This window comes from Pteronotus mesoamericanus, unplaced genomic scaffold (genome assembly GCF_021234165.1).
Source record: "Pteronotus mesoamericanus isolate MK-2021 breed Mesoamerican mustached bat unplaced genomic scaffold, CSHL_Meso_final contig_169, whole genome shotgun sequence".
In the NCBI taxonomy this organism is placed as follows: Eukaryota; Metazoa; Chordata; class Mammalia; order Chiroptera; family Mormoopidae; genus Pteronotus; species Pteronotus mesoamericanus.
Genome location: NW_026555068.1, coordinates 4,031,201 through 4,055,385, shown reverse-complemented (window position 1 = coordinate 4,055,385; position 24,185 = coordinate 4,031,201). Strand labels below are relative to the sequence as shown.

At 36.0% G+C, this 24,185-nt stretch overlaps 1 protein-coding gene across 2 annotated transcripts in view; it reads left to right on the top strand.

Annotated features, from left to right (window-relative positions):
• Window positions 1-24,185, top strand: part of HOOK3 (hook microtubule tethering protein 3) — an 87,301-nt gene that overhangs the window by 31,441 nt on the left and 31,675 nt on the right. The window contains exons 9-13 of one of the 2 annotated variants that reach the window (XM_054565935.1): window positions 2,914-3,077; window positions 16,108-16,248; window positions 17,741-17,942; window positions 22,281-22,391; window positions 23,156-23,243. In XM_054565935.1, coding sequence (XP_054421910.1) covers window positions 2,914-3,077; window positions 16,108-16,248; window positions 17,741-17,942; window positions 22,281-22,391; window positions 23,156-23,243 — 706 coding nt within the window. The remainder of the gene's footprint in view (window positions 1-2,913; window positions 3,078-16,107; window positions 16,249-17,740; window positions 17,943-22,280; window positions 22,392-23,155; window positions 23,244-24,185) is intronic. The other variant, XM_054565936.1, reaches the window with a different exon arrangement.

The following is a 24,185-nucleotide window of genomic DNA, read 5'->3' as shown; positions in this document are numbered from 1 at the left end:
AGAACTTTCTGTGCTTTATTCACCATGGTATGCCTTGTACCTAGAGAACTGCAACAGCACCTAGCATGTAGTAGGCACACAATGGATATTTGAGTGAGTTAGTGAATGGTGGGTAACTGAGTGAAATGAGTCAGTGAATAGTTGCTTAAAATCGCAGAAGTAACCAGTGAAGGAAAATACCAGCAGGAAACGGTAGCTTTTCACTATAAGTCCCTTTGTCTTGTTTGATTTTTTTTCTTAAGTCATGTTTATGTATTGCTTTAAATTAGTCTCCTTTTTCTGTGTTTGCGAAAAAGACTTCTGTCAAATACACTGAATTAAAATATTTTAGCAATAAACATTGTATTGCATTGTATACCTAGCCTTCTTATAAATAGACTGCAGGTTATAAAGCAATTCTTAATAAAATTTCAAGCAGTCTGTGTCTTTGGATCATGCTCTGTGACCAAGATGCAATTAAAGTCAGAAATCAGTAGCAAAGAAATGAGTTTTCAAAATTTAAGTTTTTAAGCCTTAAATATTTATTTAAAAAAGAAGAATGAAAGTGCAGAAATGAATGAAATAGACCAGTGGCATAGCATAGAGCCATAGCTCTATTCTTAGAAGACACTCATGCATTTATGGAAATCTGATGATTATAGAGCTAGCGTTTCACACTCATTCATTTATTCAATAGTCATTTACGGAACACCTACTGTGTACCATCCACTGTTCTAGTTGCTGTAAATATATAGTGAAGATGGAGGGGGAGGTAGACAAATGGATAAAGTATTCTCACCCCCAAGGTGTTTACATTCTAGCAAGGAAAGACAGACAATAAACAAAAAAAGAATATAGTCTTAAATGGTGATAAATATTCTAGAGAAAAATAAAGCAGAGAACAGGGAGCCCAGGATAGGAAGAATTAGTAGTTTTGAATTTAGCCAATACAAGTGCCCCAGAGAAGGTGACATGTTAGTAAAATCCTAGAGGTTTTAGCAGCAAGCCTCCCAGGAAGAGTATTACCTACGGAGTACAGGTCCTGAGGTGAGAGAGTGGCTGGTGTATTCAGAAATAGCAGGAAATGGAGGATGCAGGAGTGGAAGGGAGTATGGACAGAGGAAATCAGTCTGGAGAGGCCTTATAAACTTTTGTAAAGACTTTGAGTAAATGAGAAGTTATTGGAGGGTTTTGAACAAAGCAGTCCTGTGATCATTATTTTAATGGAGTATGTTTGCTTTGCTTTGTGGAGAATAGACTGTAGGGAAGAGAGGGCCAAATCAAGGAGACTAAGTGGTCATTGCGGCAATCCGGGCAAAAAAGTATGTTGGCTTAGGCCATCAGAATTTAGAACTGGCGAGAAGTGGTCAAAATATGTTTGAAGGTAGAGCCAGTGGTATTTGCTGACAGACTGGACATGGTGTGATCGAAAGATGTTAAGGCTTATGATTGAGCAACTGGAAGGATAGGGTTACCATTTACTGAGATGGGGAAAGAGGGTGGGGAATGGGAATAATTAAGAGTTTAGTTTAGATGATTTAAATTTGAGATGCCTATTAGACATCCAAGTAGAAATGACCTCCAGTTCAGGGTTCCAGGATAGAAATAGAAATGCATGTTGTCAGTGAATAGATGGTGTTTACAGCCATGAAACTGGAAGCTGTCACTGTATTGAGAAAAGCTGTGGGGTGGTGTAATGGAAGGGAGAGTAAGAGGAATTGACCAAGGAGAAAAAGAAGGTAAAGCCAGTGAATTGGTACAGAAACCAGGAGAGTAAGGTATCCTGGAAGCCAAGTGAAGAAAATACTTCAAAGAAGAGGATATGATCAGTTGTGTCCAATGTTCCTGATGGATCGTAGCAACCCAGAAGTCAGTAGTGATCCTGATGAGCAGTTTTAGTGGAATGCTAGAGCCAAAAGTCCAACTAGAATGAGTTCAGAAGGAAATGGGAGATGGAGAGGGAGAATTAGAAATGGCAGGCAACTTTGGTTTTACACTGTATTGAGGTATGATTGACAGATAATAAACTACTCATATTTAAAATGTACAGTTTTGATGCGTGTTGACATGTATGAGCATGTGAAATCACCACAATCAATATAATGAACCCATCACCCCCCGCGAGTTCCCAGCTCTGCTTTCAGCTACTATAAATTAGCTTGTATCTCCTAGAATTATATATAAACGGAATCATAGAGTATATACTGTTATTTTTTTTGTCTGACTTCATTCGTTATTTTGAGATTCACTCATGTTGTCAGTATCAATAGTTAATTCCATTTTTATTGTGAAATAATATTCTGTTGTATCGATGTTCTACAGTTTATTCATCCGTTCACTTGTTGATGAACATTTTTGTTTCTAGTTTTTCTTCATTACATATGAAGTTGCTATAAACATTTTTTATAAGTCTTTGGGTGGACATACAGTTTTATTTCTCTTAAAATACCTAAGTAAATACCTAGGAGTAGGATGTCTGGGTCATGTGATAGGTGCATGTTTACTTTTTTAGGAAAATGCAAAACTCTTTTCCAAAGCACTTAAAACATTTTATATTCTTACTAGAACTGTATGAGGCTTTCATTTGTACACTTGGTACAGCTAGGCTTTCTAATTTTAGCTATTGTAGTCAGAGTGTATTGGTCTAACATTGTGTTTTTAATTTGCATTTCCTAACAACTAATCATGAATATCTTTTTGTGAGCTTAGTTACCATCTATACCTCTTTAATTGTCTTATCAGATCTCAAATAATGAATTCTTGCTTACATATTACTTTGCCTATGCAATATTTCAAAATAATGTAAAAGTTTTAAGTGAAGGTTGAGTGTACTTTAAAAAAATTTGCATTAATTTATAATGGTGATTCATAGGTGATTATTCCAGTGCCAGTGTAATGGGGGGAAATAACTGATGTCTTCCTATATTCTAACAGGTTGCAGCATTGCAAGAGGAGAAAAGTAGTCTGTTGGCAGAGAATCAGGTATTAATGGAAAGACTTAATCAGTCTGATTCCATAGAAGATCCTAACAGTCCAGCAGGAAGAAGGCATCTGCAACTCCAAACTCAATTAGAACAGCTCCAAGAAGAAACATTTAGGTAAAAGACGAGTCATAAAATCTGAGTTTTAAAAATTTGGTAACTTACCTTTTAAAATTAAGAATATAGTGTTAGGACTTCTGGGGAGCTGCAGACCAAGGACACTGTGTAATAAACAACTTCCTCAGAATCTTCCCACATGACATGAAATATCTTCACATCTAGGAAAAATTCTGTGAAAGCTACTCCTTCAATATTACTCAAAGACAGAATGCTCCAACTGAAATATAACTGTGAGTGAAAGGAAGAAAACAAACACCAGCCCCCTCCCACGCACCTGTCCTACCCCTATTCTGCCAGGCACTTTGAGGCACATAAAGCAGACTGAGAAAAAAATCAGAGGAAGACAGAACACTAGTGGAGGGGCCTGTGGGTGAGTTGGAATGATAATCAGAAAGATTAAATTCACTCAAAGTCTGAAATCACTTAAAACAGAAAAAGGAGATTAGAATGCAAACTGCAGGGAACAGATTTCAAAGTAAGTGCGTGTTCTTAAAGGAAAGATACTGGTATTGATTTTAAAGAGAGTGGTGTCCTTTTCAGGCACTCAGTTTAAACAGACACAATACAGATGCCAAGTGCATGGTTTCTAGAGACAGACTTATTTAAAGAGCAAACTGATTTAAAGGGACAGACAGTCTTCTAAACACATCTTCTGGGAGAGAAAAAGTCCAAAGGGAAGAAGGAGGGACCGATAGCAACTGGATGGTGAAAGAGAAAGGAAGAAAAGGAAAAACTTGGTGTCCTGCAAAAACAAAACAGAACCACAACACTGCAGGGTTTAGCAGTATGATAAAACTATTTTGCTATGATTTACTACAAAATATATTATGACCTGTTTACCTAGCCACATAGATTTCCAGCGTTAAATAATAAGAGAAATTAAATACCAATTAGATTTTTACTTTCTCAGCTAACTTAGTATGGTAACGTATTCTTTACTGTTCCTCAATGAAATGTTTCTGGACTTTTTTTCCTTTTTGCCTTAACAGGAAAAAATAAAAAACTTTAGTCTTCTTAGAAACTTGAGAAACAATCCATCCCCTCTACACGAGCAGTACAAAGTGTGGTCCGAGGACCCCTGCAAAGGGTCTCAGAGGCCCCCTCAGAGAATCTGCAGCGCGCTCTCTTTTCTAGCTGCGTGTCTGAGGAAGGCTGGGCTTGTTTCCGTCATGTACTTCAGCGTAAAAGCCATAACAGCAGATGAATATCGAAACAGATATGACAACCCAGCTTCCTTTTATTAAACCAGATTATTTAAATTACAGAAGTGTAAAACATTGCCATTTTTTCTCACTATATTTTTTGTTTTAGAAAATATGATTATTTTAAGTAAATGAGTTGTCTGTGTTAACATAATGGATTTGTTATATATCGATAGATAAAACCTTATAAAACAAAAGTTCTTGTAAATCTCAGTAATTTTAACACTGTGAAGGGATTCTGAGACCGAAAACTTGAGAACCGTTCGTTTGCACCTTGATTTTCTAAGACAGAATCAGTGGATAGTAAAATCTAAATACGACTTTACTTTAATGTTTCTAAATTGTGGCTAGTTGTTTAAAATTATAGTTGACACAATATATATTATATTAGTTTCAGGTATACAGCATAGTGATTCAACATTTATATCTCTTACAAAGTGATCACAGTAAGTCTAGTAACCATCTGTTACCGTACATAATACTCCCAATATTATTGACTATTCCCTATACTGTACCTTTCATCCCTGTGACTTATTTTATAACTGGAAGTTTGTACTTCCTAATCCCCTTCCTCTTTTTTGCCCATCCCCCCACACCTCTGCTTTGGCAACCATTAGTTCTCTCTATGAATTTGTTTTTATTTCCTTTTCTTTTTTTGCCTCCTTTTTTAAGATTCCAGAAATAGGTCAAGTTATATAGTGCTTGTCTTCCTCTGTCTAATTTATTTCACTTAACGTAATACTCTAGGACCATTCATGTCACAAATGGCAAGATTTTATTCCAATTTATGGCTAATATCCCATTGTACATGTATATGTATTACATCTTTATCTGTTTATCTTTCAAAAGACACCTAGGTTGCTTCCATATCTTAGTTATTGTAAGCAGTGTTTCAGTGAACATAAGAGTGCATATATTATTTCAAATAATCCGTTTTCTTTGTATAAATACCTAGGAGTGGAATTGCTGGGTCTTGTAGTAGTTCCGCTTTTAATTTTTTGAGGAACTGCCACGCTGTTTTCCACAGTGGCTGCACTAGTTTACAGTCTCACCAGCAGTGTGCGAGGGTTTCTTTTTCTCCACCCTTGTTCTATGTTTGTTTGTTTTTTAAATAATAGGCATTCTGACAGGTGTGAGGTGATATTTCATTGTGGTTTTGATTTGCATTTTCCTGATGATTAGTGATGTTGAACATCTGTATGTCTTTGGAGAAATGTCTGTTCGGGTTCTCTGACCATTTTTTAATTGGATTGTTTTCTTAATGTTGAGTTATAATGAGTTATTTGTATATTTTGGGTATTATCTTCTTATCAGATATATCATTTACACATTTCTTCTCCCATTCACTAGGTTGCCTCTTCATCTTGTGGATAGTTTCTTTCACTGGGTTAAATAAACCCTTTTAAGTTTACGTAGTCCCATTTATTTATGTTTGTTTTTGTTGTCTTTGCTCAAGGAAGCATATCCAAAAAACATTGCTAAGACCAATGTCAAAGAGTTTACTGCATGTTTTCTTCTAGGAGTTTAATGGTTTCAGGTATTACATTTAAGTCTTTTACCCTTTTTGAGTTTATTTTTGTATATAGTATGAGAAAGTGGTCTAGTTTCATTTTTTTGCATGTATCTGTTTCCCAACATTTATTAAAGAGATTGTCTTTTCCCCATTGTGTATTCTTGCCTTTTTTGTTGTAGATTAATTGACCATATAAGCATGGGTTTATTTCTGGACTCGATTCTGTTCCATTGATCTGTGTGTCTGTTTTTTAATTTTTGTCATTACAATATTTTGTAATTATATTTTATTGATTATGCTATTACAGTTGTCCTGATTTTTCCCCCCTTCTCCCTCTTCCACCCAGCCCCCCCCACTCCCTCAGGCAATCCCCTTACCCTTGTTCATGTCCATGGGTTATGCATGTAAGTTCTTTGGCTGCTCCTTTCCTACACTGTACTTTACATTCCCATAGCTATTCTGTAACTACCTATTTGTACTTTGTAATCCCCTCACCTCTCACGCATTCTCCCACACCCACCCTCACATCTATTTATCTTTAACCTTTGGCATATTAATTATGATGTGTCTTGGGGTGGGCTTCTTTGAGTCCAGCTTGTTTGGGACTCTCTGTGCTTCCTGGATTTGCGTGCCTATTTCCTTCACCAGATTAGGAAAGTTTTCTTTTAATTATTTTTTGAAATAGATGTCCAGTTTCTTGCTCTTTCTCTTCTCCTTCTGGCAACCAGTGATGCAACTGTTGGAACTCTTGAAGTTGTCCCAGAGGCTGCTTATATTATCCTTATTTTTTTGGATTCTTTTTTCTTCTTGTTGTTCCTGATTGGTTGTTTTAGTCATCCTTATGTTCCAAATCATTGATTTGATTCTTGGCTTTATCTACTCTACTGTTGTTTTCCTGTAAATTGTTCTGTATTTCAATAGTGTATCCTTCTTGTCCAACTGGATCTTTTTTATGCTGTTGAGGTCTTTACTAAGTTTCTTGAGCATCCTTATAACCAGTGTTCTGAATTCTGCATCTGATATATTGCATATCTCCATTTTGCTTAGTTCTTTTTCTGGAGTTTTGATCTGTTCTTTCATTTGAGCCATATTTGTTTGTCTCCTCATCTTGGCAGCCTCCCTGTGTTTGTTTATGTATTAGGTAGAGCTGCTTTGACTCCCTGTCTTGGTAGTGTGGCCTAATGTAGGTGTCTTGTAAGGTCCAGTGGCACAGCCTCCCCTATTACTCAGGTTGGGTACTCTAAGTGTGCCCTTTGTGTGGGCTGAGTACACCATCCTCTTGTAGGTGACCTTTGGTTGCTGCTGGCAGATCATAGGAGGGATTTACCCAAGCCAATTAGCTGCAAGGATTGGCTGTGACCACTGACCACCAACCTCCACCCTCCATGGAGGATCAGCTGTGCAAGGGCAGGATGGTGGTGTTCCAACATGGTCTGTAGCTGTCCACTGGGTGTGCTGACCACTGGGGTTTCCTCGGTGGTACAGACCAAGATCAGCCCCGTCCTTTGTTTTGCCTGGGGCCACCCTTTCTGAGTTGTAAAGCAGTCTGAGATGGCTGCTACTTGTGCTGGGATTGGAGATTTCCATGCCAAGCCAAGCTGTGAGTTTAGGCTGTTAGTTCCAGTCCTGGGGCTCACTGAGGCCAGCTGCGAGTGTTTAGGAGGATTTAGGGGGTCTTGAAGCCTGAGCGAAGACCTTTCACATGGGAAAGCAGCTTGGGTGGGCCTGGGTGGGGTGGAGTCTCTGGGAATCTCCAAGGCAGGTCAGACAGTGTTGGCCAGGTTGATGGACTCTTAGATAATGCACCAGACTGCCGGCTTTGTTGGGGGAGGGCCCAGAAAAAGGACAGTGGTCTCTGCTCACCTTGATTCCATACAACTCAGCCTCCCCCTGCATGCCACTGGTGCCCCTCAAGTCACCCCTCGTCACCGGAGCCCAGAGAGAGTGATTCTGAGTAGGTGATCCAGTGTGTGGGTTCTTTAAGAGGAAGTGCTTGGGGCCTCAGAAATCTCTTCCACCCATTCAGACCCAGCTTGTTTTTGCAGCTAGAAATTGTGGGGACTTACCTTCCTAGTACTGAAACCCTGGGCTAGGGGGCCTGGTGTGGGATGGGCGAGCTCACTTCTGAGATATCCCTCCCAAGTATTTATCTACCACACATGGATTTGGGACCAGCCCATTCTGTGCCTTCTCTCTTCCTATCAGTCTGGATGGGTGTGGTTTCTTTAATTCCGTAGTTGTCAGACTTTCATTCAGTTTGATTTCTGTTGGTTCTGAGCTATGGTTGTTCTATATCTTAGTTGTAATTTTGTTGTGGTTGTGCAAAGAGGTGAACCATGTTTGTTTACACTGTCCTCTTGATAGGAAGGTTGGCCTACTGTTTTGATAACTATAGCTTTGTAGTATAGTTTGAAATGGTGTGTGGTACCTCCAAATTTTAAGTTTCTTAAGATTTCTTTGGCTATTCAGGGTCTTTTGTGGTTCCATGTAAATTTTGGGATGATTTGTTTGTTCTGAGAAAAATGCCATTGGTATTTTGATAGGGATAGCATTGACTCTGTAGATTGTTCTGGGTAGTACGGACATTTTAACAATAATAATTCTTTTGATTCATGAGCACTGGTAATCTTTGCATTTATTTGTGTCTTTAATTGCTTTCGTTAGTTTCTTGTAGCTTTCACAATACAGGTTTATCCGAACCTTGATTAAATGTATTTCTAGGTATTTTCCATTGCAATTGTAAGTGGGAATGTTTTCTTAATTTCTCTTTCAGGTAGTTCGATAGTGGTGCATAGAAACACAGCAGATCTCTGAATATTAATTTTGTATATTGCAACTTTACTGAATTCATGTATTAATTCTGATAGGGTTTTATATGTATAGTATGTCATCTGCAAATAGTGACAACTTTACCTTTCCAGTTTGTATACTTATATTTCTTTTTCTTGTCTGCTTGAGGCAGCAAGGACTCCAATACTATGTTAAAGAAGAATGATGAGAGTGGGCATCCTTGTCTTGTTCCTGATTTTAGAGAAAAAGCTTTCAGTTTGTGACTGTTACGAGTATGATATTAGTTGTGGCTGTGTCACGTATGGCCTTTATTATGTTGAGGTATGTTTCTTCTATACCCACTTTATTGAGTTTTTATTGTTGAATTTTGTCAAATGCTTTTGCTGCATCTAGTGATATGATTGTATAATTTTTATCCTTCATTCTGTTTATGTGGTATGTCACCTTGGTTGGTTTGTGGATATTGAACCATCCTTGCATCTTTGCATTAAATCCCACTTGATCATGCTGTATGTTCTTTTTGATGTATTGTTGAATTTGGTCTGCTAATATTTTGTTGAAGATTTTTGCATCTATGATTATGGCCTGTAACTTTTCGTTTATTCATTCATTCATTCATTCCTTCATTCATTCATTTTTGTTAGTGCCTTTGTCTGGTTTTGGTATCAGTGCAGTGCTGGCTTCATAGAATGAGTTAGGCATCTTCCCCTCCTTTTCAATTTTTTGGAATAGTTTGAGAAGGATAGGTATTGATTCTTTGAATCCTTGGTAGAATTCACCTGTGAGATGGTCTGGTCCTGGACTTTTGTTTCTTGGGAGCTTTTTTATTATTGATTCAATTTCATTTCTAGTAATTGGTCTGTTTGGATTTTATGTTACTTTCTGACTCAATCTTGGAAAATTATATGTTTCTGTGAATTTACCCATTTCTTCTATGGAGTCAAATTTGTTAGCATATAATTGTTCATAGTATTCTCTCATTGCTCTTTGCATTCCTAGGGTGTTGATTGTCACTTCTCTTTCAAGTATTTGTTTTTTCTAATAATATTTTTTAAAGTGTTGTCTTCTTTTAAGATTTTATTTATTTATTATTAGAGAGAGGGAAAGGGGAAAGAAAGTGAGGGAGAGAAACATCAGTGTGCGGTTGCCTCTTGAGCACCCGATGCTGGGGACCTGGCCTGCAACCCAGGCATGTGCCCTTACTGGGAATTGAATTGGCAACCCTTTGATTCTCAGGCTGGCACTCAGTTCAGTGAGCCACACCAGCCAGGGTTCGAGTATCATTTTATTTCTTTGGACCTCCCCTTTCTTGATAAGTCTGGGTAAAGGTTCATCAGTTTTATTTATCTTTTCAAAGAACAAGCTCTTAGTTTCATTGATATTTTCTATAGGTATTTTTTTGTCTCTTTTATATATTTCTGCTCTGTTCTTTATTATTCCCTTCCTTCTACTCATTTGGGTTTAGTTTATTCTTTTTCTAGTTCTTTTAGGTATACAGTTAGATTGTTTATGTGAGATTTTTCTTGTTTCTTGTGGTAGGCCTGTCTTGTTATGAATTTTTCTCTTAGAAATGCTTTTGCTGCATCCCAGAGATTTTGGATTGTTGTGTTTCCATTTTCATTTTTTTCAAGACACTTTATTTTCTCCTTGATTTTGTTCATTAACCCACTGAATGTTTAGTAACATGTTGTTTGGCCTCCATGTGTTTACATATCTTTTCCAGTTTTCCTCTTGTAATTGACTTCTAGTTTCATATCATTTTATTCAAAGAAGATGCTTAATATGGTTTCAGTCTTGTTATATTTACTGAGACTAGTTTTGTGGCCTAACTTGTAGTCTGTCTTGGAAAATGGTCCATGTGCACCTGAAAAAATCTGTATTCTGCTGTTTATTAAGTCTTTCTAGGCCCAGGTGGTCCTTGAAGGCCACTGTTTCCTTGTTGATTTTCTGTCTGGGTGACCTATCCATTGATGTTAAGTGGGATTTTAAAGTCTGCTACTGTGATTGTAGTACTATCGATTTCTCCCTTTGTGTTCATTAATAATTGCGTTATATATTTAAGGGCTTCAACACTGGGTGCATAGGTGTTTAGAAGTGTTACATCCTCTTATTGGATTGATCCCTTTATCATTATGCAATGCCCTTTGTCTATTATTACAGTCTTGTTTTAAAGTCTATTTTGTCAATACAAGTTTGGCTACCTTAGCTTTCTGTTTCCATTCACATGAAATATCTTTTTCTGTCCCTTCACTTTCAGTCTCTATGTGTCCTTCTGTCTGAAGTGAGCCTCTTATTGGCAGAATATCCACAGGTCTTGTTGTTTTTAATCTCTTTAGCCACCCTGTCTTTTGATTGAAGCAGTTAGTCCAATTATATTTAAATAATTATGAATATATATGTACTTATCATTTTATTATTTTCTGATTTTTCTTGTAGTTCTTCCCCGTTCATTTCTTCTTCTCTTGCTGTCTTTTCTTGTGCACTAATGATTTTGTTTAGTGATTTGTTGGGGTTCCTTTTTCTTTATTTTTTGTGTATTTATTAGAAGATTTTAGTTTGTGGCTACCCTAAGATTCATATGTAACATAAAAGCTATGTTTATAGTAGTCTGTTTTACGTTGATGGTTGTTTACATTCAAATGCATTCCAAAAGCACTACATTTTTTACTCATACCCCCACATTTATGTTTTTGACATAATATTTCACATCTTGTGCATGTGTGAGTTCCTTAGTTTATTACTGTATTTACACATGCTCTTACTACTTTTGTCTTTTAACGTTCATGCTAATTTGATAATTGGTTGATTTGTTATATTTACAAAATGTTTGCCTTTATTAATGAGAATATTCCTTTCCTATATTTCCTTATTTTTAGTTTTGGCCTTTTTCTCTTAAAGATGTCCCTTTAACATTTCTTACAATGCTAGTTTAATAGTGATGAGTTCCTTTAGCTTTTGCTTGTCTGGGAAACTCTTGTAGTCCCTCAGTTCTGAATGATAATTTTGCTTGATTGAGTATTCTTGCCTATAGGTTTTCTCTCTTCTATCACATCAAATACATTGTGCCATTTCCTTTTGGCCTGCAAAGTTTCTGTTGAAAAATTAGCTCATGGTCTCTTGGAGAAGCCCTTATATGTAACTAGCTGCTTTCCTCCTGTTTTTAAGATTTCTCTTTATCTTGTGTGGTCCTCTGTGGGTTCATCTTGTTTGGGACCCTCTGTGCTCCCTGGACTTGGATGTCTGTTTACTTAACCAGATTGGTGAAGTTTTCAGCCTTTGTGTCTTCAGATAGGTTTTCTGTCCCTTTCTCTCTCTTCTCCTTCTGGTACCCCCTGACTGGAATGTTGGTGTGCTTGATGTTGTCCCTTAAACAATCTTCATTTTTTTTAATTCTCTCTTCTTTTTGCTATTCTGATTGAGTGATTTCCACTGCCTTGTCTTTCAGCTCCCTGACTTTTTCTTCTCCTTCAGCTAATTTACTGTTGATTCCTTCTAGTGTATTTTTATTGCAGTTATTTTATTGAGTTCTGATTGTTTTGTCTATTCTTCTCCTGAGTTCATTGAGTATCCTTATAACCAGTGTTTTGAACTCTTTATTTTACTGGTTGCTTGTCTCTGGTTCATTCAGTTCTTTCTCTGGGGTTTTATCCTGTTCTTTCATTTGGAACATATTTTGGTGTCACCTTATTTTGCTGTTTCTCTGTGTTTATTTCTGTGAATTAGGCAAAATGGCAACCTCTCCTGGTCTCAAAGTAGTGGCCTTGTGTAGGAGCTTTCCCTTCGTAGACTGTGTATGCTGGGCGCCTTTGGCAGACCAGCCAGAGTGGGAGCTGGCTGCTGAGAGCTGCTGTGGCTGCCGTGGTGGGCCAGCAGTGGCTGGAGCTGGAGCCAGCTAAGGATGAGGTCACGGGTAGTCCTGGGTCAAGCTGCAGTGGGGACACCTTGGCAGATTGAGTGGAGCTACCATCATGGTGGGCACAGGCTGTAGTAAGTTCCAAGGGCCAACCACACACTGGGGTTTCCTTGACAGGCCAGTTGGAGCTGTAGCTGGAGTGCACTCAAGCCAAGGAGAGTCCTGGACACAAGCTGCACTGGAGCTTGCCGCTGTAACTGAAGTGGCATGATTTGCAAGAAGTCCTAGGTACGAGCTGCACCGGGCCAGGAGCTATAACTGGGGTAGGTTAGAGCCTGGGGTGTAGCTGGACAAGCCACTATAGAGGCACCTTGGCAGACAGGCTGGAAGCTGGAGCTGGAGAAGACTGTCATAAGATAAGCCACATCAGGGCCCAGAGCTATAATTGGAGTAGGCACAGGGCCAAGGGGAGTTCTCAGGGCAAAGCCTAGCCAGCATCTTGAGCTGTGGCTGGAAAGGGTGTGGTCTCTGGGGAGTCCCAAGGGCAAGCCAAGGAGCTGGTATGAGCCCAGGGCCTGGTGCACTGTCCAATAGCCCTGGCTGACTGGCTAGAATACCTGGATCATGTTCCTGCCTGTGAGTTGAAGGTGAAGGGGATCACAACCACTGGCGCTCCATACTTCCTGCAGTGGAAGAGTTTCCACAACCCACCTCCTGTTTGGCTAATGCTCTAAGGCTGTTAAATGAATTTTTACCCCCTTATAGTCTAGGTGCCCTTGAAACCACTATTGAAACCACTCTTGTGTCACTATGCCCCGGGGCGGGAGAGAAGGCGATTCCTCCCTCCCTCCTGCAGGCGGTGCACTGGGAGTGGGGTTTCCACCACACCTTGTCTGAGTTTCTCCTATCCATTTCTGTGTGGTCTCTCTTTCTCATTTGCTGTGCAGAAGCTATTCAGTTGCCCTCAGTTCTTCCTGAGAGGAAGTTGCTCTGTAGTTGAAAATTCAATGTGTTTATGGGAGAAGGTGTGTTCAGTGTCCTTCTGTGCTGCCATCTGAGACAGAAGTCAACAAATTGTGGCCAGGTTTTAAAATACAGTTTTGGGAAAGTGGTCTGTATTTTGCTGTGTATAATGTGCACTTTTTGCCCAAATTTTTGAGGGAAAAATAAGGATGTGCTTTATACATGGGTATAATAATCCTGTGTATAACGCACAGAAAACCATGAGTTCGCAGTATACATGGGAGCACATGATACATGACAAAATAGTAGAATTGTCTTACATTTTCATTGTATAGGAAATAGTTTCAGAATACATATTATAATATGTTTTGAAGTACTTTAACAATTCAAATGCATTATCAATACAGTATCTTGATATGTCTTAGTATTTTTATTATTTTTTATAATCAGAATATATGAATGAATCTTAATTTATTTGACTTTTTTCTCAACATTTAAAAAATTGTGGCTTTGCCACTCAGTAACTGTGTAGCCTCGGGCATGCCTGCATTTCCTCCACTATAAGATGGTCTCATAGTATTACCTACCTTCCAGAATTTTAAATGAGTGTTAAATAAGTTAAATATTAAATGAGTTAGTATATGTAAAGTACTGAGACTATTACCTGGCATGTAGGTGCTATATCAGATTTCGTTGTTACTACTTTTCTAGAGAATGAAATAAAAAGAAATGAGATGAAAATATTGGGAAGTCAAAATGTTTGTAGGTTTTATGTTTGTCTACCTAGAATATATAAGAGAATCAGCTGAAAAGTTCTTAAAAACAATAAACATTTAATAGGGAGAGGGTAACTGTGAGACATTTGTATCAATCATAAGCTTTTCTAGCAATAACTATTCAGTATCATCAGAAAAAAAAGCCTTCCATATATAATTACCTAAAAAAAAAATGAAAAGTACAATAGTCCCACCTTATCTGCAGTCACTTTCCGTGGTTTCAGTTACTCATGGCCAACTGCAGTCCAGATATATTAAATGGAAAATTCCAGAAATAAGTAACTTACAACTTTTAAATTGCATTCTCTCCTGAGTGGTATGACGAAATCTCACACCGTCCCCTCTGGGACATGAATCATCCCTTTGTTCATTGTCTCCATCCTCTGCACGCTACGCGCCCATTAACACTTAGTAGCTGTCTCAGCTACCAGATCAACTGTTGCAATATGGCAGTGCTTTCGTTCCGGTAAGCCTTATCTTAATAATGGCCCCAAAATGCAACAGTAGTGATGCTGGCAACTTGGATATGCCAAAGAAAAGCTGTAAAGTCTTCATTTAAGTGAAAAGGTATGTATGTATAGGAAATAACATAGTATATATAAGGTTTGGTACTATCCATGGTTTCAGGTGTCCATTGGTTGTCTTGGAATGCATCTGCCATGGATAAGTTGGGACTACTGTAATATTACAGACTTACATGACAAAAACTTCTTAAGTTAAACATTTAAAATACTTTAATATATGAAGAGAGATAACAATGTATTTTTACATGTTTTTCTGGGAGCTTTGTAAGAATGTCATTTTCTGTTAAATTGTTATATAATTTGAACTTAATTCCAATTTAAATTTTATGCTCGTGTAGAAGTGATAATGAGAAAGAGATTCCCAGAACATTTTGAGAACAAAGTTTAATGAGGGAGTACTTAACCGTATTTAGTGTTGAAATCTGTTACAATGCCATACTAATTAAAATAGCTTGGTACTGGTGCAGCAAATTATAGACAAATCAATGACACGTGTGAAGATCTAGGAACCCAAGTGTATGTCAGTAGAGAGAGAAAGGTTAAATATTTATTAAATGTTTTGGGGACAATGGTAGATATTTTGGCAGGAAAAGTTAGATCATATATATCACATTATGTTTTATCATATACCAAAATAAATTACATTGAATACCAAAATAAATTCAAGAGAAATTGAGAATTTTAATGTTAAAATGACACCATATGTAATACTAACAATGTAGGATTAAAAGAGGGAAAAAAATTTCTAATCATATACTAAAAGTGGAAACTAGTATAAGATTCATCAGTTGACTTACATAAAAATGAAGAGTTTCTATACATTAAATACATAATATTAAAAGTAAATAATCAATGATAAATATTTGTGATGAGAGAGATAAAGAATCTTATCAATCTAAATGAAGGATTTATGTTAAGCAAAATGTATTAAGAAGTAAAAATAGTATTTTATATGTTCGGGGGAAAAAAGATCTATGAATAGAAATCAGACTGGAGGATGTACTCCACAATTGTTAATAGTAGTTTTCTATTTAGACTATTATATGGTTTTTATCCTTTTTTTTTGCTTTTCTGTATTTTGTAAATTTTCAACAAAGTATAAATTTCATAATTAAAAATAACATTTAAATGAATTCTGTCTGCTGTATTTTGAAAAATATTAACTTGATGTCTGACTTTCTGAATAAAGGACTGGTAATTAGGTTTTATCTTTTCACAAGCCTCGGAGCAGTGGAACCCATTTTTAGGATAATTAAAACTTAGAATTATAGTTTATGGTCACAAAATGTAGGAGAGACAAATTCAGGAAGAGTTTATTCTTATGCTTTTTATTTTTGTTTACTGTTTTAAGGAGAATTATTAGACAGTAAATAGTACTTTCTTGGTTTATTTTGTTTTGGTTACAGACTAGAAGCAGCCAAAGATGATTATCGAATACGCTGTGAAGAGTTAGAAAAGGAAGTCTCTGAACTTCGGCAACAGAATGATGAACTAACCACTTTGGCAGATGACGCTCAGTCTCTAAAAGATGAAATAGATGTTCTTAGGTAAACAATCTTCCCATCTTTGTAGAATCTCAGACCTCTCATCACCCAGAACCCTTTAAGAGCCAGACCACCTGGATTTAGATCTCAGTGCTATCATTTATTTAACTTCATGTAACCATTTTCTCATTTGTAAAATGGAAATAATACACATACCTACCTCAGATTTATATGTAGAATTAAGTGAGTTTATATTTGTAAACACTTGGAACAGTGTCTGGCAAATAAGTGGAATGTAAATATTTGTCAAATAGAAATTTCTCTATGACCATCACTTTATACTTGCATAGCTCTGGAGCTTTACTTATTACTACTCTTTTTCTTTATTTTGAGTCCTGCAGTCGCTTGGTCTTTCTTTTTCTCAGATAATATCCTATCTGACAAGACTTCATGTCCTTGCTCGGCCTTTTTATCTTCACCTCAAGTAGCCTCTCACTGGGTACCTCATTGCCTGCCACCTCATTTTTCCACCTTTCCAGTTCTTGTATAATCTGTCCTCTGTTGGATCATTCCAACCATCTGTATTTTACACTTTTGCTCTTTGAATACTGAGAACAAATAGAGAAATTCACATAGTGATGTTCTTTTGTCCTACTACAAATTAATGAGCTTTCCTCTTCACTGGTCCACGGTTCTGCTCATCAGTAGATAGCTCTGTCTCCCATTTGCCTCACAGCTATGATGCATTTTCATAACTCTTCTCACTTGCATGCCCATCCCACCGAACCCCTCCATGCCTTGCCCTCAGTAGATGACATTGTCTCCTGCTGCCTGGAGGAAAGAGGCCAGGAACTGCGGACTCACCATGTCCTCTATCTCCTGCACTTCCTCACTTCCCTAACATTCCCACTAATCTTCTCTTTTTTGCTTCTAGAATATAGGCTTGTTATTCTTCGTCCTGTCGAGTGCTAATTTCTTCTTCAGTGCTCTGGGTCCCACTGCTTTTCACTTCCGCAAGGACTGTGTAACAACCAGTTAGCACTTCTCTTCACATCTGAATCTTCCTCCGTAGCCTATATTTAGGTTTTAGGTCTCTCTCATCTTAGAAAAAGAGAAAAACTTGTTATTCTCTCCTTCCTTCCAGATCAAATTTAGATTATACAGAATAAAATTTATGTTTTCCCCTTACCCTCCTAAAGTTTGCCTCCATCTACCCCAACTACTCCCCTGAAACGGCTGTTCTGTGGTCACTAATAGCATTCTAATTGCCAAGTCCTTTGGACGCTGCAAAATTTATTTTGCTTTTTTCCTACTACATGTGTCTCTGGCTACCTCCGCGCACAGTTGCTTTTCCTTACATTTGTCATTACAATTTTTTGCTGTAATTTGGTTGTATTTTTTTAACCTGAGCAAAAAATTAACCTGGAATCATCTTTGGTCCTATAATTTCATTAGAACATGTTATTATCTGGCAATGCCTCTTGGTTTAGCACAATCCAAAACAGCTTTATACTGTAGATGTATTTCTGATTTTTGATTTTCCATCTTATTCTAGACATTCTTCTGATAAAGTGTCTAAACTAGAAGGCCAAGTGGAATCATATAAAAAGAAGCTGGAAGATCTTGGTGATTTGAGGCGGCAGGTTAAACTCTTAGAAGAGAAGAATACTATGTATATGCAGAACACTGTCAGTCTAGAGGAAGAGTTAAGAAAAGCCAATGCAGCTCGAAGTCAACTTGAGACATACAAGAGACAGGTAAAAGAATAGTATCAAAATTTCCAAATGACGTTTTCAACCAGGTTCTCCATTATAACACTATGACTTATCAAAAATCTGCTGACTTTCGTTTTTATGGTATTCTGATTTTTACATTTGAAATTTAGTTCTTCGCCAGAACTTACTGGTTGGTCTCTATAGCACATCCTTTTATTGTTTTTAATTTTTTAATTTATTGCATAATACTTAAAAAAATACACAGAAGTTAAAAAAATAATTTGTGTCCATGCTTAAAATGAAACATACTCTTCTTCCCCTCATTATTGTAACCACTATGCTGTTCTGTGGTTTTCATTCCTCTGCATCTCTCTATTCCAGTGATTTTCAACCATTTTCATCTCATGGCACACATATACTAATTACTATAATTCTGCAGCACTCCAAAAAATACATTACATTTTTTGCTGATCTGACAAAAATAAAAAAGGTATAATTTTGATTCATTCACAATGGACGGCTATTGTTTTGTTGGCTGTTACCATTTTTTACTTGAGAATGTAAGGGAAAAGAGGTCAATGCCCCTGACTAAATAGGTATGTTATGTTTTAAAATTGTTGTGGCGCACCCTGGTTAAAAATCACTGCTCTATTCTTTTGCTGCATATGTATAATTATTAATATGTATGCATATAAAATTTATAGCATGTTGACATGTTTTAAAGCTATACAGGGTGGGGCAAAAGGTTTATGGTTATGAGTACACAAAACACAGTTTATTCTTGTATTATTATTTATTAATTATTGTATTATTTTTATATGAACAACTGTAACTACTCTTGCTCTACTCTGTATAAATTATAAATTGAAAAAACTCTACCACAATTTACTTTTGCTCATTAGTATATTTGTGAGATTTGTTTATGTTGATAGGTATATAGTTATATTTCCTTCATTTGTATAGTATCTTATTAAATGACTGTACCACAGTTTATTGATTTTTCTGTTGAAGGACAAATAAGGTGTTTCAACTTCTTATTTTATGTTACACAGAAATGCCACTGTGAATAAATAGTATTGAATATTGCCTCTTCTATACCTATGTGGAAGTTCAACTATATGGAATTTTTTCTTTAGAATATGTTCATTTAATTAGATATTGCCACATTATTCTCCAAAATGATTAATGTGGGAGGTAATTGAAATATTTATGACAATAATATTCCTATCAGTGAATATAATATCTTTCTGTTTATTTAGTTCTTCAGAATCTCTCAATTAACTTTTATACCTTTCTTCTAAATATCATGCACACATTTTATGTATTTGGTCTTTGTAAATGCAATTAACAAAAGAAAGGATACCATTTCCAGTTTGTTGCTTATTAATCTGATTGAAATTGATTTTTATATACTGATTTTTACAACTTTATCAAATTCTCATATTCTAATATCTACTGAATCTCTTGGTTAATTGATATACAAATAAAAAGTTTTATTTCTTTTTTTCTATATTATACACTTTTTCATCTATTTTTTTAAAGATTTTATTTATTTATTTTTAGAGGGGAAGGAAGGGAGAAAGGGAGAGAAACATCAGTGTGTGATTGCCTCTTGTATGCCCCCTACTGGGGACCTGGCCTTCAACCCACTCATCGAACCAGCAACCCCTTGCTTCTCAGGCCAGCACTCAATCTACTGAGCCACACCAGCCAGGACATCTTTTTCTTCTTAATCAGCAGGCCTGACCTTTAATACAATTTTAAATAGAAGCAAAAATAGTAGACAGGCTTTTTTGTTGTTGTTGATTTTATACAGAATGCTTTAAATGTTTTACCAGTATAAGGATTGCTATAGTTTTTTGTAGCCACCTTTTACTAGGATAAAGAAATTCCATTTGCTTAGTGTGTCTATCTTAGATGATTGTTGAATTTAAAGATCTTGTTTATTTTTTTTAGAGAGAGGGGAAGGGAGGGAGAAAGAGAGTGAGAGATACATCAACTAGGTGCTTCTCATGCATCCCCAACCAGGGACCAGCCCTTGAACCGGCAACCTTTTGGTTCATAGGCTGGTGCTCAATCCACTGAGCCACACCAGCCAGAGCTTCAGTGGGCACTGAATTTAACCAACTACTTTTCCTGCACCTATTGAGAGACTTCTGTTGTATACATTTTCTATGTTTAAACCATCTTTGCATTCCTGAGATAAACTTAATTTGGTCACTGTGAATTTATTTGTTGTTTTTGCATTGTTAGATCTGCTTTGTTAATTTTACTTAGACTATTTTGCGTTGAAATTTTCTATTTAATAGTTTCCTTATCTGATTTTGGCATCAGAATTATACTAGCTTAATAAAACGATTTGGGAAAGTTTTAGTAGATCAGCCCTGGCAGGTTTTTTTGGTGGATACATTTTATCCCCAACACTTTATTATAAAATTTTTAACACATAACAAGGTTGAAAGAATTAATGAATTTGAGTGAGAATTGAGAAATAGCCCGAAATAAGTGTAGATGAAAGAAATTATAAATGAGATGAAAAAGTGTAAAATCAAAAGGAGAAATGATCTAATTAGAGCTCAGAGGAGAGAACAGGACTTACAGACATTATATGAAGGAAAAGATGGCTAAAATTTTTTCAGAACTAATAAAGGACATCAGATTTAGTATTAACAATGAATTACAAAGTAAATAAAAAGATATCTTCACCTAGAAATATTGTAGTGATATTGTATGATATACTAATTCTCTGCTTCTGATCTGAAGCATAATATATTTTATTTTTCAATGATAGTATTTTTCTTTCTTCAAGTTGTCTTTCGGTGTACTTTCAAACCAGCCTGATGATTTTTAGTAATCTCTTATTCCTTTCATAATTTAGATTTTCTTCTTTATTTGTCTTTAAAGTATCAAATTTAATATTTTATATCTGATAATTACAATCTGAAATCCTTGGAGGTCTTATTCTGTTTTTGTTGTTATTACTGTTAATGTTTTTCTGTTGACCATTGTTCATAGTGGCTTATTTCTTTTTGGTCTTTGTTATTTTTTGGTTCATCTTTATCTTTGGGAATATTGGAGGGCCTGGATTGAGGTGATATCCCTCCAAACGATGTGTGTGTTGCTTATGCCAGATTTTCCACAGCATTTAACAACCAGGACAATTTTATTTAAAAAAAAATTATTTTGCAAATCCTCACTTGAGGCTCTGTTTATTGATTTTTAGAGAGGGGAATGGAGAAAAAAACATCGATAGATTTGGTTGCCTCCTCTGTACACCCTGACTAGAGATTGAACCCGCAGCCTAGGTATCGGCCCTGACTGGGAATCAAACCCACAACCGTTTGGTGTGTGGTATGATGCTCCAACCAATTGACCCACCCAGCCAGGGCAAGACTATTTTAAATTAATTGCTTGCTTTAGGATTTGACAGGAAAAGCATGTACATGGCAGAATTTTAAGCACAAATTCATGTATTAGCAGATCATAAATACAAATTTTCAAGTTACACTTTTTTAAACCAAGTGCATTCACTTAAAGGCAAGTTTCCTTATTGAATTTTCAAGCTCATCGATTTCCCCACCTCACACAGCCACCTATTTACTGACTCATCATCTTTTAGAGCCCAAGGTGATTTAACAGTCACATGTCTCCCATTAAATTTTTAAGCTCTAGGTTCCTGGTTTTGGCAATTTGCACCTCTTGGCTTCCACATGTACTTCTACTCCAGTTTTAGCAAGTGAGGATTTCTTTTACTTTCTTGTAAGCTTAACTATGTAATTGGATTTTTTTCCTAGCATTTCTTTTGCTTTATGCTTAGCAGGTTCCAGACTGTACAGTTGTCTGTATTATAGGAAATGGAAGAACCATATTTTTTTCCATCATTTTGAACACCGTTACTCTAGGTGATCTGGTTTTAGAACTCATAATGACAGTTTTTTGTTCCTAGTTCTCTCCATTGAGTTAGGCTGCTGTATCATATACATTTAAAAGTGCATACATTTGTGGGGAGCCCTGGCTGGGTGGCTCAGTTGGTTGGAGCACCATCCAGTGCACTAAACGGCTGCAGGTTCCATCCCCAGTCAGGGCGTACACCTAGTTATGGGTTTGATCCCTGGCCAGATACGTATGGGAAGTGACCGATCAATGTTTGTCTCTCACATCAATGTCTGTCTCTGTCTGTCGATCTTTCCCTCTCTCTCTCCAGCCATCTCCCTCTCCCCTCCTCCCTCTCTCTCCCTCCCTTCCTTCTTCCTTACCTCCCTCCCCCTCTTTGTCTTACTCTCAAATCAATAAACATATCCTCAGGGATAGTTTAATAATAAAACAGTGATAATTTCAAATGTTTCAAATTATAAAATTAATGATACTTTTCTGTATCAGGTAGTAGAACTGCAGAATAGATTATCTGAAGAATCGAAGAAAGCAGATAAATTAGATTTTGAATATAAGCGGCTAAAAGAAAAAGTTGATACTCTTCAAAAAGAAAAGGATGTGAGTATAAATTAGGCGTTTTGGTTTTGAGCACTACTAAAATTAAGGCTGACATTTAATTCTTGTTTTGACTATATTAATTCCAACTATTTATAAATTTAAAAATTAGAGATCCTGTTTATTTTTAAATTTAAGATTTGCATTTGTTTCAGAAATAGATCTAAATTAAAAGATTAAAACAATATTTTTACTTCCATTCTAATTTTTTTATATATATTTATATTTATATCACCATTCCTACTTTTACATTGTTTTGCTCATGACTTTTTGTATATTTATGTAGACTTTCTGTTTTCTGTGTATTATAGAAGACACAATTTCTTGTGGTGTTGTTCAGCATATTTTGAATCTTTTAAAAATATTTTCTTTTTCATGATTTTGAATATTTATATTCTTTGTTTAATTTTTTTGTGTTTAATGAAAAGAATGTTATATATGTAATTAGGTACTTACTGTTAAGGATGGTGTAGACAGTTGCATTTCTTATGTTTAAGTGTGAATAGCATATTACTTGCACATTGTAGATATTCAGTATTGTTAAATGGAAAAAAAACTGGATAGCATATTGCCTTGCACAATGTAGATACTCAATATTTCTAAATGGAAAAAAATTGTTGTAATCTTTCACCTTCTATGATCTTTTCATAGAAGATCAAAACATGCATGTTTCCTACTGTTTATCATTTTATTAGGTAAGGCAAAGACCATTAATGAATAAATTCATAAAACTTGCAGCTAACTTTCCTTGTTTTTAATCTCGCCAGAGGTTGAGAACAGAAAGGGATTCTCTAAAGGAAACCATTGAAGAGCTTCGCTGTGTACAGGCTCAAGAAGGGCAGCTTACAACTCAAGGTAAAACCATTTCAGTAGCCCAAGCAAGATTATTTATTTCTAATTGTATCAGTATAAATATTAGATTCATTTTAAGATAATTGGATTAATAGATGAAAATAAAAAATTGCTGAAGAGGCCATAAAATTGATAAAGGTTTTAGACTGTTACCCAGATATTGTGGCAAATAATCTGTAGTTATGGAATTGAATTTACTTGCCTACTTTATATTTTAATTATATTTAAATATTGGATTTTCTTAGGTCAAAAGTATAAACATTTCTTTAATCATCTCGATTAATAACAAACCTGGAAATTTTATTCCAAAAATTTCTCATAACTTCCTTAAAAATATATCAAACTTTCTAAATCAGTGATTTTTTTTTTTCACACTGATATGTGGAGTTAGTATCAATTTATTAAGGGACATTTATCCAAAGAGAAAAGTGCTCTTCTCGCAGGAAATCATTAAAGTCTTAATATTGTTAAGATGATAGTACTACGAAAAGGAGTCTACGGATTCAGTGCAGTCCTTATTAAAATACCAGCAGCATTTTTTTCAGATATTGAAAAACCCATCCTAAAATTAATAGGGAATCTTAAGGAACCCCAAATAACCAAAACAATTTTGAAAAAGAAGAAAAAGTTGTAAGACTCACTTCCTAATTTCAAAACTTAGTTTAAAGTTAGTAATCAAAATGGTGTGCTATAGTCATAAAGAAGACATATATAGACCAGTGAAATAGAAAAGAGTAACCCAAAATAAATCCTCATATATGTGGTCAGTTGTCAACAAGAGCATCAAGACTATTCAGTGGGGCACAGGAAAGTCTTTTCAACAGGTCGTGCTAGAAAAACTGGATATCCACATCCAAAAGCATGAAGTTGGACCCTTTCAGCGTATATAAAATTAAACTCAAAATGGGTCAAAGACCTAAATGTAAGGGCTGAAACTACAAAACT